Consider the following 19,615-nt stretch of genomic DNA (forward strand, 5'->3'; position numbering starts at 1 on the left):
CAAAGAACGCCACACAAATAACAGTGTCCGGTAAAAGATTATAGTGACGTGAAACTTTAATTTTTAATATAAAATACATAAATAAAACATCTGCAGGTGGCATCAAGAGCGTGTGCAAGACCACACACATTTGTGTGTGACAGTCAGCAAACAGACAAACATACAGTTCACCCAACAAAAATACAGTATAAAGAAACAGAGGGTTGTGGTAAGCAGCTGTTTTGTAAATATATATAACTGAGCTATCATTTACTTCTATCAACTGGCGCTTATTGGACCAATCCCTGCAGACTGTTGTATACTCCACAGTAAAGCTGCCCCTGGTAACACTGATCTGGAATCAGTTTAACTTCACATAAACCATTGTTATTTAATTACCAATGTTACTAAACATTGGTAATTGACCATCTGAGATCAGACGAACCAGGGTTGACTTTACATTTATCAAGACATGTTTCTAACATGATACATACATTCTCCCATTTAGATTGTGTCCAGATTGCCAAAAATATCCCTTCCTAAATCTCTCTGGTAAACAATTTTACTATCAAGGCTGTGGAAAAATAAGAAGGAAGAATCTTGATAGTGTGAATGCAGCCTGTGACTTTGACAAGAGAAAGCACTGTCGCTAACAGTTTCGGTTTATCCCGAGCTCTACTGATTGCACGTTTAAAACAGCTCTGTCCCTAAAAGTTAAGGTAACACTAGGCTCTGTACCAAAACTCTGCAAAATGTCATGTCTTCCTTTCTGCTCTCTAAATCAGGACCACTTAAAAAGTAAACGGACAGGATTGGTTGATGGACTCGACCACATTACTTCCATTTGTCTTAGTCAGGGCCAAAAGCATCTTAGCTTAAAAGAAATAACTTCAAGCTAGTTGATAGCTCTAATGTTGTACTTGCAGAAGAAAAGAGAAATCATGTTTTCAACCATTCAGTAGTGGTTCTCAAGTCTAGTGCTATGTGACAAAGCACTGCTGGTTTTGATTCTAGCTTGCCAATCAGAGACTAGTTTAAGCATGAAGTAACCAGGTAAAACAAGAAAAACAGACTACAGCGAATAATTACTGACCTACACGTATGTGATTTTTCTGGGTATTTTCTCTTTTCCTCCCGGCCAGACATGAAAATAGCAGAGTTTGGTCATAAAGGTGTCCAACTGTGGAGATGAGAAGACTGACCATAGAGACAAGATATTTGACTGAAGGCGTCCAGGGTAAACACGCATAAAACACGATCTCATGACGTAAAAAACGGACATAAAAATATATAAACAGACATTCCTCAAAAAGGAAAAATAATGATGCCACTGCCTGTTCTGTCTCTCAGTTATGATGTAGACAAATTAATGATACAAATTTGAACCTGTTTTAGGGCCACCTTCAGGTGATGTGCACGTAATGGCACCGCAAAGTCAAAGAGTAGCAAAAACGGCCATAATGGCGAGCATGGTGTTGCTGCCCCATGGAGACGTCTTCACCTGTGCGATATGACATTGTCCTCATGCGAGTCACGTGACGGAACGATATGTTAGCTGGGGAACAGCGGCGGAGCACTCTTTACAAAACATCTGTACACCTTAGAGTTCTCTCCAACATAAATCTCTGCTTTTCATTCGATAATGATGATAATCATGCCTTCTGCTGCTGATAAAATGCTCAGCGCACAGAAAATTATTTTAAAGTCACCATCTTGCCCAAAGCCACAGCTATGATGAGATCCCTTATCTTACAGAGGCAGAAGCAGGTAAAGATGTCAAAGAGACAAAAAAAAAAGCATAATTCCCCCAAATGTGACCTTAGATTGCTGTCCTGCAAAAGTAGACACTGAACCAAAGTATCACCAAGATTGCGCATTACACAAAAGCCAAGATGCCTTAAAAAGAAAATTTAAGTCAAGTTCCTGGACACTGTATTAAAAACCATTTCCCAACTTCCATTCTCATTTTTCTAGACAATTACCTTACACATAGAAATGTTGAAGTGTTCTGCTCATTTGCTGTTTTTAGCTTAAGAGCCAATGCCTTCCAATGTAGGACACAGCTGAGTCTTTAAATCAATGTCTCAGTCTAACAGAGAGAAAGAGACAGGGAACAGAGGTGGACATCAGATAAAGCTGGGAAAGGCATAGGCAGCTTTCACTGTAAGAAAAAAGAAAACTACATGGCAGCAAATGTGTTGGTTTGTGTTTTCATCTGTATGTATGTGTATGTGGGTACATGCATGCCCGCTTTCACTGTATGAATGTGCCAACAGTGTGTACATGTTATGGGAGGGCACATGTATATTTGTGTATGGTTTTTGTGTGTGTGGTTGTGTGTGTGTGTGTGTGTGTGTGTGTGTGTGTGTGTGTGTGTGTGTGTGTGTGTGTGTGTGTGTGTGTGTGTGTGTGTGTGTGTGTGTGTGTGTGTGTGTGTGTGTGTGTGTGTGTCTCTCTCTCTCTATGCGGGAGGGGTTTTGAAGGCTCCCCAGGCGTGGAAGCAGCGTGTGAAGCAGTGAGGTTCGTTTCCCTTCCTGACAAGTCGCAGCTTCCTGGGGTGTTCAGAGTCTTTAGAGCGCATGTGCTGGATGTACACCTAGGAGAGGAGACAAGTACACACAGTGACACCATTTACAGACATACAGCACAGTAGAGGGATATACACACATGTAGACAACAGAACCACACGCATGAACATGTAAACACTCACCTGGCAGGCTTTGAGACTGAGTTTGATTTCCACCTGGCTGGTCTGAGTTCCAACCCACATGTAGACCTGTGAGAGAATGAGACATTAGACTGAATATACTACTACACAACCGTTGGACCATACATTCAATTATACTGTACTACTACACAACCTTTGAACCATACATTTAATTGAAATAGTAATTATTTCTAAGATTATTATTTATTTCTGAAATTCTCGTATAATAAAACAATGGTTCTCAACCTTTTCTGAATCAGGGCAATGAAAATCTCGAAAGCGATCACGGCCCACCCACCTGATCTGACCACTTCACGGTCAGCTGCCGTGTTAAGTGGTCAGATGGGTGGGCCTCATGCATTTTCAGAGCACGTCATGATAGACCATTCGATTGTGTTCTGGCCTGGATCACTGGAACTAATCTAATATACTTTAAGTTCCTATTTATCGGGATCACACTGAAAACATTTTTGTTTCCTATTTTTTTTTCTTCTTTAAACCTTTAAAATAAACAATATACATGCGTATATATTGTTTATATTAATAATGAAAATCATTGTGTTTTACCAATTATTTGGTGTCCCACTTGCAATATCCTCATGGGCCACAGGCTGAGAACCACAGTAATAAATCATTTGTACTGACCTCCTTGCCGTTGTCCAGCAGCATGATGTCGTCATCAGCCAGGTCATCCTGGCAGAAGTCTGAACACTTCTCTGACACAGAGAAATATCCCTTCTCATTGGAACACCTGGCACACAGCACAGAGGGAGGGAAAGGTTTATACAGTGTTTGCTTGACAGGTAAAATGTAGAAATAGCAGATCTTCAAGCTCACAATGCATGGCATTATGTGACGCGTTGTGAGCTTGTAGATCTGCTATTTTTGCCGCATGTCACTGCCATACGATGAAGTATAAATCGCGCCTTCGAACAGCTAGGAAAGGCACAACGTCTCCCTCAGTGCCACATGCATCTCACCTAAAGAGACGAGCGTATTTCATGTAGTCCGCATCCTCGTCGTACGGCTTCTGAGAACCAATCCCCACCCAGAAGAAGTTCTCTGGCTCCTCCCCCTCGTTAATTACCTAGGAGACAGGTAAGAAGCCACTGATGAACCTCTTTACATACATTCTGAACACATTTTTGAGTGGTGCCAACCACTCCTATATGACTTTGTCCGTGTGTCCGTCCGTATGTATGTATGTCCAATAAACAAACATTGATGACAACATCAATACGGGGCTCATCAAAGGCACCACTCTCTTCACACAGGGTGTGATTTTTTGTTTGGACACAGGTTTTGCATTTATATTTTAGGTCAGCGGTTCTCAAAGTGGGGTAACTGAGTTGTGGGGGTCCTTGAAATTAAAAAGTTTGAGAACCACTGATTTAGGTAATAATGATCAAAAGAACATGCATGCCTGCGCGCACTCTGTCTCTCTATCTCACACACACACTTACCTGTTTGCTGTATGTGTCATCAAACATGTTGTTCATGATGTCCTCAGCCAGCTTGGCTTCATCAGGGTCAGCAGCTCGTCCCACCCAGGTGTAAACGATGCCCTGGTTGTCTGTGCTCTCAAAGGGAACCTGACACACACACACACGGTCAGTCTACCTTCTTTTATGGCCTTGCATATCAATATACTGCTCACTGTGCGGAATGTAAATTAGCCAGGGGACACTGGACAAGGTGATGTGGCTGTTTATGATAACTAAGTGCTGTACACAGTGTTTGAAAGATAACGTCCTCGTGAAAAAAATAATAATCTCAAGCTGTTTCACTTTCGGCATCCATGATTCAAAGACACTCACCTTGAGAATATAGCAGAACTCTGAATTGAGATGACTGGAGTCTGTTCCAATCTGGATAGTCCTGAGACAGAGAAAGAACAAGTTAAACTGGATAGTCCTGAGAAAGAACGCGTTAAACATGAGGAGAGAGAACCAAGTCTTTCTTTAGCATTCTGTCTGGGACCACTGTGAGTCTACTGCTCTTAAGGGCTGTGTCCTACGAGGCATATTTTCCTGAGCACAGCTAGGTTTTGCATTGTTTTCAATGGGAGCGCCGTGTTTTTATGCTATGCAGGAAACCTCAGCAGGGTGACGAGGCACTGAGCGTCTACTCTGCGCTGCACGTTCATGTCTGGTGTTTTTATCTGGGCTCCCGGGGTTGAAATAGTAGGAGAGCGCCTTGCGTTTTCAGCTGGGAAAAAATAACCTTTGGTGACACTGGACACACGGCGTAACCCATTTAGACCTGAAACCCCATTACATAACTATACCTTTCAAGCCGGGAACCCCTTTTGGCGTTCTTGTTGCTATGTACAGTATATAGCGACATCATTTTTTTGTAACTTTTGAAAAAATATTTTCAGAAAACTTAGGTCAGGATTTAGAAGGCATTTTTAAAATTGGCCTCAGATCTAAATGTGTGTGTATGTGTAGGGGGTGTGTGGAGGGGGGGGGGTATACCTGGTACAGAGGGCACTGCCATTGGTGCGAATGTGGTAGAGAGAGGGCTGGGCTGAGTCTGTTTTCAGTTTCCTCTTTCCTTTATGTACGATGAACTTTCTCTTGAAATGCGAGAGGAACTTGAGGTTCTCCTGCTGCTGGGTCATACGCACCACCTAGACGAACACAAACAGGTTTTTATAAAACATAATAAACCTTTATTCATATAGTGCTTTTCATACACAGGATGCAACTAAATGTGATTTACAGAACCTATTTCTCACTTATACAATGCAAGGGTTTTTCAAGGGAGACCGGACGCAAGAGAACAGCAGCAAGAGTAGAAGTGAGGACATTTCGCCAGAACTCAGGGTTGAGATTTAGGGTCAGAATTAGGGTTATGTTTGGGTTACAGTAAGAGCTAAGGGGAGGGGGGTTTGGGGGCAGGGCTTATGTGGTTAAAATCTGTCCCCCCAAAAATCTAACCAAACTATGTGAAAGGCAATACAAACTTTGACCACTTATGCTGTGTGTCCATCATAGTTTTTCCCCACGGCTGAAAATGCAAAAGGCATACTGTACCTCCAGTTTGCCGGGGAAGAGGCTCTCAAACTTCTTCTGCAGGGAGAAGGTGAAGGTGAGCCAGCCCATGTTGGAGGCCTGCCTGCCCTGCCAGAAATACACCACACACTGGAAGTCTTCCTCTGGCTGCTTGTCGTCGTCTTCCTCGCCTCCTTCACCACCTCCTCCTCCACGGACTCGTCCTCCTCCTCCTCCTCCCACTTTCTCCTCCTTGTCCTTGTCATCGTCCTCGTACTCCACTGCCACCCAATATCTATGGAGACATGGTTGGAGGTCAGAAGAACGCAACGGTTTTCTTTTTCAGCGAAACAGCACTGAAGGACTGCTGACATTGTGGTTTACATGATTCATTCTTATGAAATAACATTTACCCAAACACACTTTCTTTTACCTGGTGTAATAGAATGAAACACTTTTGCAACCCTTATTAACCAGTTACTTAGCCGACACCGCTGTACGACAAAAAAGCAGATCTACAAGCTATGCGACACAATGTGAGGTTTTACCTTCGTAAAACACACGGCACACAAATGCGTTATGTACATCATCCACACACCTGCACAGGAAGACGTAGCAGTCCTGGGTGTGGAAGTGTCCGAATTCCTCCTCTGGCAGACGGGCAAACTTCTTCCCTTCCAGCACGAATCCCTCCATGCCGTCCAGATCCTCGTTCCACTCCTCCATCATCTGCTCTGCCTGGATGACAGTCAGAGCAGGTCAACGTTCTGTTATGTAACTTTACTCTGTCACACAGTTCAAAGGGAAGCTAGCTCTGACAGAAGTATTCATTCAGGGCTCCCAGACCTTTTTAACAATACATTTTCAAAACTTTCCCATAAATTTAAAGTACCGGTATTTTACCCCATTTCCAGGCCTACATCAATCATCTGGTGCAATAATGAGGCTCTTACACCAGTGTACTATCAATGCCCCAAGACTGACTCGAGCGAATGTGTCACGTGACAAAAATAACTTATCTACAAACTAATAACGTATCATATTGCAACATGATACGTTATACGTTATTCGCATTGAACTATTATTTTTGTCACGTGACATCCTGTATACATAAAGCCACACTCACACAGCTCGTGCAGCGCAGCACTGCATTTTAACATAATACATATTTCATGTAATGTTATTGGACATTTTATGAACAAAATCAAAAAGGCAAAAACAATGTATATCCAATCACTTTTAAAAAACATTTGATTAATTCCAAACCTTTTGCAGGCCTGGAAAACTGTTTTTCTAACATCAAAATATTTCCAGGGGACCGTGGAAACCCTTTTCATTAGTGAAATGCCAGCTGGCTATTTTAGAGAAGAAACTTGTTGTGGTGATGCTAAAGATTATAAGTGTGTGTTCATGGAGAGGTAAGGAGCCGTGTGGTTTACATACATAGAAAAGGAAAGGAAGATGTGTTTATTTTTTTACCTCAGTGAGGGGCATGGTTGGTTGTCTGGGGAGGAAGAGGGCAGTGAGGTCAGCCTTCATCTGGTCTTTTTTCTCTGCATCCTTCTTCACCTGGGATGGGGGGGGGGTAGAGAGAGAGGAGAGAGAAAGAACATCAAGTTGACCACGAAATTAGAGTGTTACTGGTCAGTCGAGTCGAGAAGTCACAACACAAATTCCTAATTTTTGTTTTTTTCTTCCATGCTTTTGCACGTACAGTATATATGCTTACCTTGCCCTGTAGATTATCTCCTCCTTTCTGTTGCACATTTTCAGCTGCTCTGGTGTAGTCCACCTTCAACACATCATCCCAGTTCTTAAACTTAGACTTGAACACCTTGGGCAGAAGAGAGGAGACAATTAGTCATTTAAAGCTACAATTCATTAAAAACTCCCCCAACTAAGCCTATGTTTGCAGTATTATTACCCACATACTGCACAAGCACAGTGTGCAAGCACACAACACCACAAGTTTACTGTGACCAATGTATATACTGTATTTATTCTCTTCCAACTATGGTTGCCACATTGTTTATCATTATTGCTATTCTTTATTATTATTTGTAATTAATTAATTGTAATTGTTTTACTTATGCTGCTACAAGGCTGTGTTGAGGAACCAAAACCAAATAATTTCACTCTTGAAAATCTTGAATCTAAGTTGTTCATCTCACAACAGAGTGATTGCAACTGCAATAACACATGGGAATCGAACCCGGTCCCCCACACAGGAAACCAAACATCTACCGCTGATGAGGTGTAAGCCCAACATCTCCCCTGCTTGGCCAGGGGAGATATTGGGCTCATGAGCTTAAGGCAGGGCTACTTAATGACTAGATGTCGTACTGGTAGGGAAGAGTAGGGAGACCACCTCTAACCACTGCAGATGTGCTACTTATAATTATATAATATTGTATTAACCCATTTCGACCTGATGTACGTTTTAAAAACGCCTTCTAATTCCTAAATTTGTTATTCAAAATGTAAAAAAGAAATCCTGCTGCTATATACATAGCAACATCTAAAATGACACCTATGCTTTCCCGGGTTTTAAAGGTATGACAAAGTATAGGCTTTCCCGATCTTAATGAGTTACCATACAAACATACCGATTTGTTAAAACTAGTCCATACCCAGGCATGTGCGCACTCAAATTATTTGGAGACTTTGGGTTATATTATACACAGTAAATGCTTAGTTAAACTTTGGGAGAGCTGCCACTGTCATGTACATGGAATGCGTTGCATTTGTATTGCTGAAAATCCCTAATCAAAGTAGTAGTAGCAACTATTAGCACCACTCAGGTGAATGAAGAAAGCTTAGCTGGTAATTAATTGGTCATTGCAGCCCAAAAAAACCCCGCTAATAAACAGCTTGAATTTGGGAAAAGTGAAAAATATTGTTCCTGAGTGTCTGCACATGGTAATCATTGCCCGTGTGCAAGTTCAGATCAATTGCAGAACGCATTGAGGAGAAAAACGTGTTCAGACAGACAGACAGAGCTTTACAAAGTTATAGGAGGATAAGTTCTGAATTGCTGTTTTATTATTACCTACAGAAGTATGGGTACTATTTGATGCACTTATGAGGAACGCTTAGTTAATTATCTGCAGATGGATGATGTGCACACAGTAAAATCTGTAACATTCATTTGTATTGTACACTTTACTGCATAGATTTTGCTTCCTGTATGTACGTTATGTGTGTATGTGTGTGTTACCTGGTTCTCCGTGCCCTCCAGGTTGCGTGTAACACAGGCATGTTTGGGTCGGTGCAGCATGGAGCAGATTTCCTGGCCCAGCTTGAGAGCAGCGGCTCGCACCAGGCGGGGAGACTTCCTGCCGATCCAGATGAACACGTCTGACCAGCAGTCCAGGATGTAAACACCCTTAGTGTCCAGAAGAGACTGCAGCTGCATGGAGGGAGAGATGGACGGGGGAGGTAAGGAAGGTATGGCGAGAGAGGAAGAAAAGAGAGAGTTGGGGAGAAACGGATAAAGAGAGAATAAGGGTGGAAATAACAGAAGAGGGAGAGAGAGACAAGGGAGGTAGGGAAATGGAAATCAATTTTACATTTAGAGCTGCAACTAACTTTATCTGCCGAAAATCATATCTTTTTCAATTGTTCGATTAATCCAACACAAGCATTCATATTTTGGTGAAGTTGTAAATAGCACATATGAGACCTTTTTACATGATACATTACTAAACCTACAATTCAATTACTGTAATTTAATTAAGTTAATTAAGTAAGTTGATTAGTTCATTGATAACTCAAATGTCTGTGCAGAAGTACCTACCAGTCTGAGCTCTGGCATTGTGTCCAGTTTGACCTTAGCGTCTTTGTGTTCAACCGACAGCTTGTAGTTGATCTGAGGCAGCTCCAGGTAGCCCAGACCCAGACCAACCTACACACACACACACACACACACACACACACACACAAATTATGTCACAATGGACGTGTAAATAAACATGAAGAGAATGTACAACCAAGACGTTCAGCGATAGTCATCGTAACAGTTACAAGTCCTAGTTTTTACAGCATGCTTGCTGCACTTTGGCTCTAATTGACCATAGAATAGGGTACCAGTAGAACATGTCAGGTCTAGTGTTATCGACCGTCTTCGTTGTTTTTACGGTTTACCTTATATAGTTTGGGTCTGATGGGAGAGAAATCATCTGGTACGTGTTTCTTGATCTCCTCAGGTTGTCCTCCCAGGACCTCCCAGTAAGTTGGAGGTTCCTGATTCTGAACCAGAGTGGTGATCTCTGCCTTTCCCTTGCGCTCGTTCTTATTGATCTTCTCTGCAAATAACCTTCGGGATGACAACAGTACACATAAACCACTGAAATCCTACCCCTTGTAGTCACTGCCCAAACTCTATGCCCAAACTAATTATAACTACTTAATCTCTGATCTCACCAGACTTGTGTGTGTGCGTGCGTGTGCGTGTGTGTGTGAGTGTGCGTGTGCGGCGCTAACCTGGCTTTGGTGGTACCACTGAGTGTAGCGTTGGCTCCTCTCCAGATAAAGATTTCCAGCCCGGTGTCCAACAGGAAAACAAAACTACAGAGAGACATTAAAGACAGGATGTCAGCACCACAACACTCACTATCAGAGGAGTCTGTGTGTATGTGTGTGTGTGGGGTGTTTCAGAATGTGTGTACGCGTTACCGTGGGTCCAGGGAGGAGGCCTTCAGAGGAACAGACTCTAATCTGATGTTCTTCTTGCCATAAACTCTGTACAACCTGGAAGAAGCAGCCATGATCTGGTAAGAACACTATGTAATCATAGACTTAAAATCAGGGTTCAAAACGGATCTGCATTTATGTATCTTGTATACATACATGGTTATGTTTAGGTATTTGATTAGATAAAGTTTAGGTATAAAGCTAGAAATGAATGATTACATTTGTATTCACATTCACTTTCACTTAAACCATCTCCAATGTAAGGAATAAGTATACGGTTGAAATGGTTGTGTTTAAGTAATAGGTTAGAGAAACACGCTGTTGATCCATTTCAGTTCATTTCTGATGATAAACATACTATACAGAAACAATACATATACTGATAGGGAATTCCTAGTCTAGTTTGGACATTCTCTGTGTCCTACAATTTTACTGCTTCACTAAATGCTCACCTGACAGTGTAGGACGTGTCCTCCACAGTGTAGAAGCCACTGGCTGTTCCTCCCTCAATGTAGGAGATCTCATTGTCAAAGACCTACAATATCACAGTTCCTGTTAATGGAGCTACGAACACTTTTATTAACTAGGGGGCATTCCATATGAGAAGATCAGATTTGACCAGGTACAAGTTGCTAGATATGTTATTTGTGTTTGTGTGTGTGTGTACTGTGCCATTGTGGCATGCAGATCTGTTTATGTATATGTACGTTTGCTCTAACAGTGAGTGATAGCATTTAGCAGACTGACTTTTTTTTTTTTTTTTATCCCGCGATTTTTGTAACCCATTTTTTTCACCCGGTGCCAATTTCCTAAGTGATCCTGGGCGCTACACCAGCCCTACACCAGCGCTACACCAGTCCCCCACAGCCTGGGGAGGCCAGGGTCGAGCTCATGCTTCCTTCAGTGCATGAGAGCCAACTGACCTTCTTGACACCTGACAGGGGGGAGTTTCCCTGGTAGGACGTAGCGCGTGGAAGGAACACGTTATTCCAACCAGTTCCCTTCCCCTCCATCAGGCGCCCCAGCTGTCATGGGGGAGGCGGTATAGTGACCAGGATTACTACATGTTTTTGTGAGGGTATTAACTACCCTGGGATACACGGGGAGAACATGCAAACTCCACACAGAGTAGGCCCTTTCGCCAACCCCACCTAGCGTATGGGCGCTGATGACGCGGAGGAGAGGACACGCCCCCAGCGCCCACAGCGTCCCCGGCCGGAATCGAACCCAGGACCTTCTTGCTGTGAGGCGACAGCGCTACCGACTGCGCCACCGTGCCCCTTAGCAGACTGACTTCTAACACTAGAAAAAGTGCTCCTCGGAGCACAGGTCTCCGCCAGGTCAGGTAGGTTATTGTGGCCTCCTGGTGGCGCTATAATAGGCCAATGTGAAAAGGGTGGCATTTCTTCTTAGGCCTTTCAATGGGATGACACTGCATTCATGATTTGAGGCATTTTGTTCCAAACATGTGTTTTGCTAAATTAGACCTGCTGGTGGCGCTATAAAGGCCAATGTGAATGTGAAAAGGGGGGCATTTCTTCCTCGGCCTAGTGGGAATCTGCATGCAAACTTTCACGGAAATTGCACACTGCATTCATGTTTTGAGGCATTTTGTTTAAAACTGACCAATCCTGCAAACTTTGGAAGCCACTGTAAGCCAAATAGGATGGAATATGAAATATCGGACAGATCCATCAGAATCACATGACTATGGAGATGCAGTGTACCAATTTGCGTGTTTTTTGGACATAATCTGAAGGAATAATCTCCAAAAATGTATTTTACATAAATCGGCCTCCTGGTGGCGCTGTAAAAAGCAGATGTGAAAAATGCAGTCCAATGTTTTTCCTTGGCCTCTAGGGAGTGTGCGTGCAAAGTTTCACGCAGATCGGTGCAGTTATAGTTAAAAATGCAAATCGGCCAGTTATAGCGCCACCATGAGGCTGATTTGAAAATGTTCAAGTGGCATTTCTTCCTCTGCCTAGTGGGAATGTGCGTGTGCAATTTTATGGAAATGGCAAGCTGCGTTCATGATTGGAGGCAGTTTGTTCAAAAGGGACCAATCCTGCAAACTTTGGAAGCCAACCTTAGCCAATGAGGATGCAATATGGGAAATCGGACAGATCCGGGTTGATCACATGACTATAGAGATACTGTGTACCGATTTGCATGACGTTTGGTTAGAAGCTGTAGGTGTAATGAGAAAAAATGGGTTTGCACAAATCGGCCTCCTGGTGGCGCTATAACAGGCCCATGTGAAAAATGTGGGGCAGAGGTTCTGAATTGGCATCCAGGGAGTGGGTGTGCACAGTTTCGCAGCGACCGGGCCAACGGTGCCGGAGATTAGCTGTTAACACACAGACAGGACACACACACACACACACACACACACACACGGACGGACGGACGGACGGACGGAGGGTAAAACATACTCTCTCGCCATGCCTTTCGGCCTGGCGGAGACAATAACCAACCACAATAAGTTTGCGTTTGAACATTACAGCACTCGACAGACAGAAACCGTTACAAGAACCAGAAACATGCTTGTGGATGGATCTATAACATCTGTGTGTGTGTGTGTGTGTGTGTGTGTGTGTGTGTGTGTGTATATATATATATATGTATTTCAACGTACAGCGCTGAATTCCTCGCTCTCGTCGCCCATCTCCTCCCGTATGGTCCTGCACTGTGCTCCCAGGAAGTTCCTGAGGTTGACGGCGTGGATTGCAGCACCAGCCTTCTTGTCAAGCGTGGCTTCCTGTCCAATCCAGTAGAAGATTTCCCAGTTTAACGCTCCGTTGTCATCCAGGAAGGTCTGCATGGAAAGAAGGACAAGGATACAGAGGGAGATGGAGGGAGAGATGTAAGGATACAGGGGGAGTGATGAAGGTAAGATTGGGTGGAGAACCACTTTGAAAACCACCTTGAGGAGAGTTTAACCAAATGAACCCTAGAATCCGTTCCTGGGCATGTTACAATAGGCAAACATTTGTCAAACATAGCTCACAATTAGAGATTAGAGGTAGATTTTTTGGTTGTAGAGGGGAAAAGGAGGGGACACCGTCAACAAAGTATAGAGTATAAGTGGTTAAATGAAACAAAAATATCTGGAAACTGGAAATATGCATCTAATAACTGACAAATGTATAATAACTGACGAGAGGGTCAAGTCACCAGATGATATTATTTGATTTCTTCCCCTGCAGTGTACAGTTAGTGTCCAGAAATCAAGAAATATTTCAGTAATAAATAAATTAAGTGATGTCACCTTGAGGACGATATAGCAGTCGGCCTCGTAGAACTTTCCATGGAAGGCTTCTTCCACCTGCATGGGGATAAAGTTCTCTATCTGCCATATGCTCACGCCAGGAACCTGCAGGGAAGACATGGACACAGATGTTTGGATGTAGTTTATATATAACCCAAACTGAGACATCAACACTTACTGCAGATGTTCTGCATGTTTGATTTAGAACGTATTCAGCCAGATGAGTTCAATAAGGTTACACTGCTTATAAGCAAGGTGGACTTAAAGGAGAATTCCTGTCATTTTAAGTGTTATGTTTGATGTGTGTCAAATCACTTACCAACGTAGGAATGAAAATCGCGTAACTCCACAGAGCCCCCTATCGACCCCCACCGTTGTCATTATAGGAGGATATAGGATAGCCCAAATTCGCCTATTTTAACCAATGCAAAGTCTGTTTTTTTGCTTCTAGTACTCATTATTGAGTCCCATGATAATGTAACAGGCGCTAAAACTCCCGACAAGCTAACGGCTAATAACAGAACGAGCTAATGCTGGTTGCTGGTTTCTCTCCCGACCTGGCAACCTGGGGCTGCCATGCAGAGAGATAAGCAGCCCCAGCGTTAGCTCGTTTGTTATTAGCCGTTAGCTTGTCGGGAGTTTTAGCGCCTGTTACATTATCATGGGACTCAACAATGAGTACTAGAAGCAAAAAAACAGACTTTGCATTGGTTAAAATAGGCGAATTTGGGCTATCCTATATCCTCCTATAATGACAACGGTGGGGGTCGATAGGGGGCTCTGTGGAGTTACGCGATTTTCATTCCTACGTTGGTAAGTGATTTGACACACATCAAACATAACACTTAAAATGACCGGAATTCTCCTTTAATGTAAGCTGTGCCGAATGATTTTTAGAATTGATTGTTTGTTTATATTGATTTTATTATTGCTTCAATGTTGATGTAAATCATATTTTAGCTTATTGTATAAATTCATTGAGACACGTGTGATTTTGCAATTTAAATAAAATTGAACTTGAAGTAAGGTCAAGCATGCGTTCACTTTCACACACACACACATGCACAGCTAAAGACCAGTTGTATCCACACACACACCTGCCCAATGTCCTCCAAGTAGAATTCAGAATAGTCCAGCTGAGGTTTCTCCAGACTCTGGTCCCATCGCCGTACTTTCAGACTGGCGTAATTCAGCTCACCGTTCTCCTGAAACATTTAACACAGACGTCAGTTTACTGAAATGAAACATCCATGTTCTTCCCATCCTCGTCTGAACACCACCCCCTCCTCCTCCTGTATACTGGATACAATACCACTAGTTGTCTAAGTGACATTTCTAAAGGTCAACAGATTCATGACATTCATTATTCATTCATTATCCGAGGCACTGTTCGTAAACCCTTGTTTGCCATCCCTGTGTTAAATCTAGATACTGTATGGGTCTGGTTCTCATGAAAAACTTTGTCAATCTGTTTGTTAACCGCATTAACACTTGTGTCCCTATTTTTGGGCAGGTCAAGTATTTTAGGTGAAGAATAGCAAAAATACCAGATCTATAAGCTCACAACGCGTCACAATGCGACATGCTGCGAGTTTTGATTAATTGATTGATTGAATACGGTCAGTCAAAAAAGCTATGCTAAAAGGATAACACAAAAAGCCCTGGCGGGCTCGTTTCCATTGTGGTCCATGCGAGCCTGTAGATCGGCTATCTTTGCTATTCTTCGTAGGACAAAGTATATAGGGCTTAAGTGGCTTAAACGCATAAACAAACCATATGTACTGCTTCTCCTTCTCTCCTTACCTCCATGTTCTTCTTTTCCTGCGCTACATCAGTCATGCCCTTCAGGACCTGCTTGGCCTGGTCATCCTGAGAAGAGTCCTTCCTCCTCCTGAGCCTCATCTTCCTCGCCATGGGGTCACGAGGGCTGGCTCCTGGACACGTACACACTCATTTAACTCATTTGCTGATATACAGTATATATCTAAAGTTAGAATTGACTTGTATAGGTGCAAAGGTCTTTAAAAAATGGCCAGTGACACAAAATGCATGAGCAAATATGTGCTCTCACACACACACACACCTCCTCCGGCAGCAGCTACAGTAGCAGCGGAGGCCCCAGCCAGCCTCAGTTGGTTCTGCAGGGAGAAGTCGATGTTGTACCACTCAGCAGTTCTGTCCACCGGCTTTGGAGGCATCACCAGGTTGGGGTTCTCCCTCACATCCAGGATCTACCCAGAGGAATATTAATACCAGTGTTTCTCAAACAGTGTCTCAGTATGCAAAAGTGGCCATGAATTATATGACACAAAATAACACAATTAACATAACATTGCTATTTATGTTGCTCCAATGCGGATCTAGTCGAGATCCACTGCTTTAAATTGGTGTTATTGTTACTGCGCAGCATTTTATTACTATACTTTGTCAGCGTGTCGTTTACTGTACCTCCAAGTCAGTGAGGAAGTGAATGGCTTCAGGTAATGTTACCAGGCGGTTCTTATTCAGTACCAGCTTCTTCAGCTTACCACACCTAGACAATAACACAATAATAACAAAACACTAGTAGGAGCTTAAATGTTCATCATAACTTCATTAAATATTATTCCTTGCATTAAAACAGACTCCACCCCTTTTGATTCAATCTTTCATGCCTTAAGATTAGCTCTTCTGATTGGACAATGCATAAAACTCCAATCCAATGAAAACAAGCGGATTCAGCCAATAAATCAACACATCCCTAATCTTTATATGCACATTTGTATGTTTGTGTGTATATGTACAGTATGTACGGAATGCGTGTTTTCCTACCGGCAGAGCCCCTCTGGGATCAGCTCCAGGTTATTGTTAGCAGCCATGAACTCAACGAGACTGGACAGCTTCCCCACTCCAGATGGAACCCCATCAAAGTCCAGCTTGTTGGAGTTCACATACAGCTTCTTCATCTTGGTCAGCTTACAGATCGCTGACTGAATGCAGAAACACACATAATGTTTTTCATTTTTGAAGTGCAATGCTTCACAGTTTAGTGTCTCACAGCATCAACAAAGGCCCCATCTATCTCTTCCCCTAGCATACTGTATCTGCTGAGAAATGCCTTCGCTTACCATTACATTTCTACTGAGAAATGCTTTCTAGAAAGGAGCGGTCAGATGGACACCATAAGGCAGTGCTACAAATGTATTATTCAAACATTTATATTGTATGATCATAGACCTTTATTTTATATATATACTTTACCACCAACACTGAAACATTCAATTTCACATTGACTACACAATGTACAATAACAAAGCTTGTGACGATCACATGGTGTGTTGACAATTGCAGATACATTTTCACTTTTCGCCCGTGTAGGGCTTCATCACGGGCAAAACGTTGTTCATTATTTTTGATTAAATAAATAAGCAAGATGAGAGAGCAGTTTATCGTGTGCTGACATTCCCTTTTTCTTCACTTGATTATTTTTCCAGCATGTCATAATAGGCTGACATTCGTCGAGCTTTCACCTACAAGCTCACAATATTTGGTCCCCTCCTTTTTCTCCCCTCTACACCAAATCTCTCACGTGTTGCAACGCATTGTGAGCTTGTAGGTGAAAGCTCGACAAATGTCTGCCTATTATGACATGCCCAGAATAGCGATGCTAGGGGTTAAGTTGTTAATAATTGTGAACAAGCAGGATTGTTCCTTACAGGCAGAGAGGTGAGCTGATTGCGGCTGAGGTTGAGTGTCTCTAGCTGAGTCCACTGGTCGATGCACAGAGACAGCTCAGAGATCTGGTTGCTACTCAGGTTGAGTCTCTTCAGACTGCTCAGCGTGTACAGACACTCTGGCACCCGCGTCAGGTCATTACATGACAAGTCCACATCTAGGAGACAGAGACAGTAGAGAAGAACATGATGGCATGCAGGTGTTTTTTTTTTTTAAAGAACACAAATTGTATTATTGCACGATGTATGTTTATTGTGGTGCGTTACCTGCTAAGTGTGCCAGTCCCTCCAGGCTAGTTGGCATGTTGCTCTGGGTTCTCTGTGTGTTCCTCAAGTGGAGGGTCTGTAGGGCCACCATGGCTGGCAGCTGGCTACTCACACATGCACACACACAGACACACACACACACACACACACATTTTAGAACAGTAAAGAAACCCTAAATGGTACCATACCTTTAAAAGTACTGTACCAACCCAAAAGGCCTGCCAAAATAATTCAGAAAAGTGTCCTTTTACCGTAGCTGTGCGTGCATCAGAGGATTGTTGTTAAGAGTGAGTGTCTGCAGGTGGACCAGACGTCTCATCTGTGGCGGGAGGCTGTCCAGCTTGTTGTCACTCAGGTCCAAGTACAGCAGGTCTGTCAGGTTGATGAACAGCTGGTTGGGGATGGAGTCAATGCCATTGTGGCTCAGGTTAAGCACCAGCATGTTCCTGCTGTTTTCCAGGTCCCTGGGGATCTCCGTCAGCTGGTTGTAGCTCAGGTCCTGTTGTGGAAGAAGAGACACATTTCACTATCCCTGTACCCCTTCTTGCCACCTTTTCTTTTGATTGATGTAGAAGACGATTGACCAAGATATGGCTACTACTATGCAGAAATATTTTGGTCACTTTCTGAACTACAATATTAAGAATGTGATTTAGATAGCATGTTATTTAGACAGCATGTTATTTAGACAGATGCTAGGTTCATTGATTACCTGGTATCCTAGTTTCTTTGAGGCACTACAGTGTTCACTCAAGTGTCTATAAACAGTGTTTACATTGTTTATAGACTAGAATTTGTGCTTGCTCTTATACAGAGCTACTTACAAGTGCGAGATCGGAATAGGCAGAGAGTCTGCTAAATGCCTAAATAGTAGATGGTGTTGAAGTGGCACGTTTCAGTTTTTATTTAACTTAATCATTGAAACCAAGTGAAGAGGGTAGGGCATGTTTGAATTAGAGGTGCTCCGATCGATCTGCCACCGATTTAAATTGGCTGATTTTCACTCAAAAAACGAGCTAAACATTTTAAGTGGTATGAAAAAGTCAATTAGATATTAGAATTGTTCCAATACCAGTATTGGAAACACTGCCGATACTGCTTAAAATGCTGGTATCGGTGAATATGATATTTAATTTACAGTCATATTTTGAATGCTTCAGTTGATGTTGCACGACTGTTTTATACTTTTACTGCACTATTTTACTAACTTGTAGCAGCACTTTAACAATTATGAATGGAATTTGTATTTATTCCTAGATCAGTGGTCCTCAAATCTTTCAAATTTCGAGGACCCCCATAACTCTCAAGAGTTACAGACCTGTAAGGGTCTATTTGGACCCCCCTTAAGGAACCCAGATAGACCCTGAACCGCTGTCCTGGATTTGTTTAGATTACACACTGGTATCGGATCGGTACTCGATATTGATACGCAAGTTATGGGAATCGGTATCGGGAAGGAAAAAAATTGTATCGGTACATCTCCATCAGATATATAGTATAATATTGCTTTGCAGCTTTGTGACAGGCCCAGACATGCTCCTGTGATAGAGCTATACTTTGTTTTTTTTTTTTTTACAATTGAATTTAAGATGAGGCCTGTAATTGAAACCTTGCAGATGTCCTGTGGAGTCATTACAGATCCAAAATGACCTTGCTTTATATACACAGCATGACTCGGCAGCAGAATGACACAGGCAATAATAAAAGTTGCTGACTAGCCGGCACATGTTTCACTGTGGTGATACCGTACACCCGTGATAAGCCATACATCAAAGTTAATATACAGGTTAGAGCGAAAAAGCAATTACAGCATCGAGTCACTTAAGTAGAAATATGGCTATGGAAAAGTGAAGCACGTCAGGAAGATGTAATGAAGAGGAAGGAGAGGCGAGTTGGATAAACATTGAAATTCTTGCTGAATGTATACATTTGAAATATGAACAGTATAAACATACAATTTGCAGAAAAAGAGTGGGCCTGTAATGCTTAACGG

General features: G+C 42.6%; 1 protein-coding gene across 1 annotated transcript in view; it reads right to left on the reverse strand.

Annotated features, from left to right (window-relative positions):
* Positions 1–38: 38 nt before the first annotated feature.
* The window catches only part of flii (FLII actin remodeling protein), a 24,324-nt gene continuing 4,747 nt past the window's right edge, over positions 39–19,615 (reverse strand). The window contains exons 5-31 of the mRNA XM_084070891.1: positions 17,874–18,121; positions 17,623–17,726; positions 17,338–17,513; positions 16,454–16,611; positions 16,091–16,175; positions 15,726–15,873; positions 15,446–15,576; positions 14,740–14,847; positions 13,643–13,747; positions 13,010–13,189; positions 10,827–10,909; positions 10,357–10,431; positions 10,165–10,248; positions 9,826–9,997; positions 9,479–9,586; positions 8,900–9,091; positions 7,412–7,516; positions 7,162–7,251; positions 6,281–6,420; positions 5,725–5,977; positions 5,164–5,318; positions 4,504–4,564; positions 4,150–4,278; positions 3,667–3,773; positions 3,332–3,437; positions 2,690–2,755; positions 39–2,575 (exon numbers count right to left, since the gene is read on the reverse strand). Of these exons, the coding sequence (XP_083927017.1) occupies positions 2,441–2,575; positions 2,690–2,755; positions 3,332–3,437; positions 3,667–3,773; positions 4,150–4,278; positions 4,504–4,564; positions 5,164–5,318; positions 5,725–5,977; positions 6,281–6,420; positions 7,162–7,251; positions 7,412–7,516; positions 8,900–9,091; positions 9,479–9,586; positions 9,826–9,997; positions 10,165–10,248; positions 10,357–10,431; positions 10,827–10,909; positions 13,010–13,189; positions 13,643–13,747; positions 14,740–14,847; positions 15,446–15,576; positions 15,726–15,873; positions 16,091–16,175; positions 16,454–16,611; positions 17,338–17,513; positions 17,623–17,726; positions 17,874–18,121 (3,504 nt within the window). The 3' untranslated portion in view covers positions 39–2,440. The remainder of the gene's footprint in view (positions 2,576–2,689; positions 2,756–3,331; positions 3,438–3,666; positions 3,774–4,149; positions 4,279–4,503; positions 4,565–5,163; positions 5,319–5,724; positions 5,978–6,280; positions 6,421–7,161; positions 7,252–7,411; positions 7,517–8,899; positions 9,092–9,478; positions 9,587–9,825; positions 9,998–10,164; positions 10,249–10,356; positions 10,432–10,826; positions 10,910–13,009; positions 13,190–13,642; positions 13,748–14,739; positions 14,848–15,445; positions 15,577–15,725; positions 15,874–16,090; positions 16,176–16,453; positions 16,612–17,337; positions 17,514–17,622; positions 17,727–17,873; positions 18,122–19,615) is intronic.

This window comes from Gymnoscopelus microlampas (assembly GCF_963454915.1).
Source record: "Gymnoscopelus microlampas genome assembly, chromosome: 11".
Classification (NCBI taxonomy): Eukaryota; Metazoa; Chordata; class Actinopteri; order Myctophiformes; family Myctophidae; genus Gymnoscopelus; species Gymnoscopelus microlampas.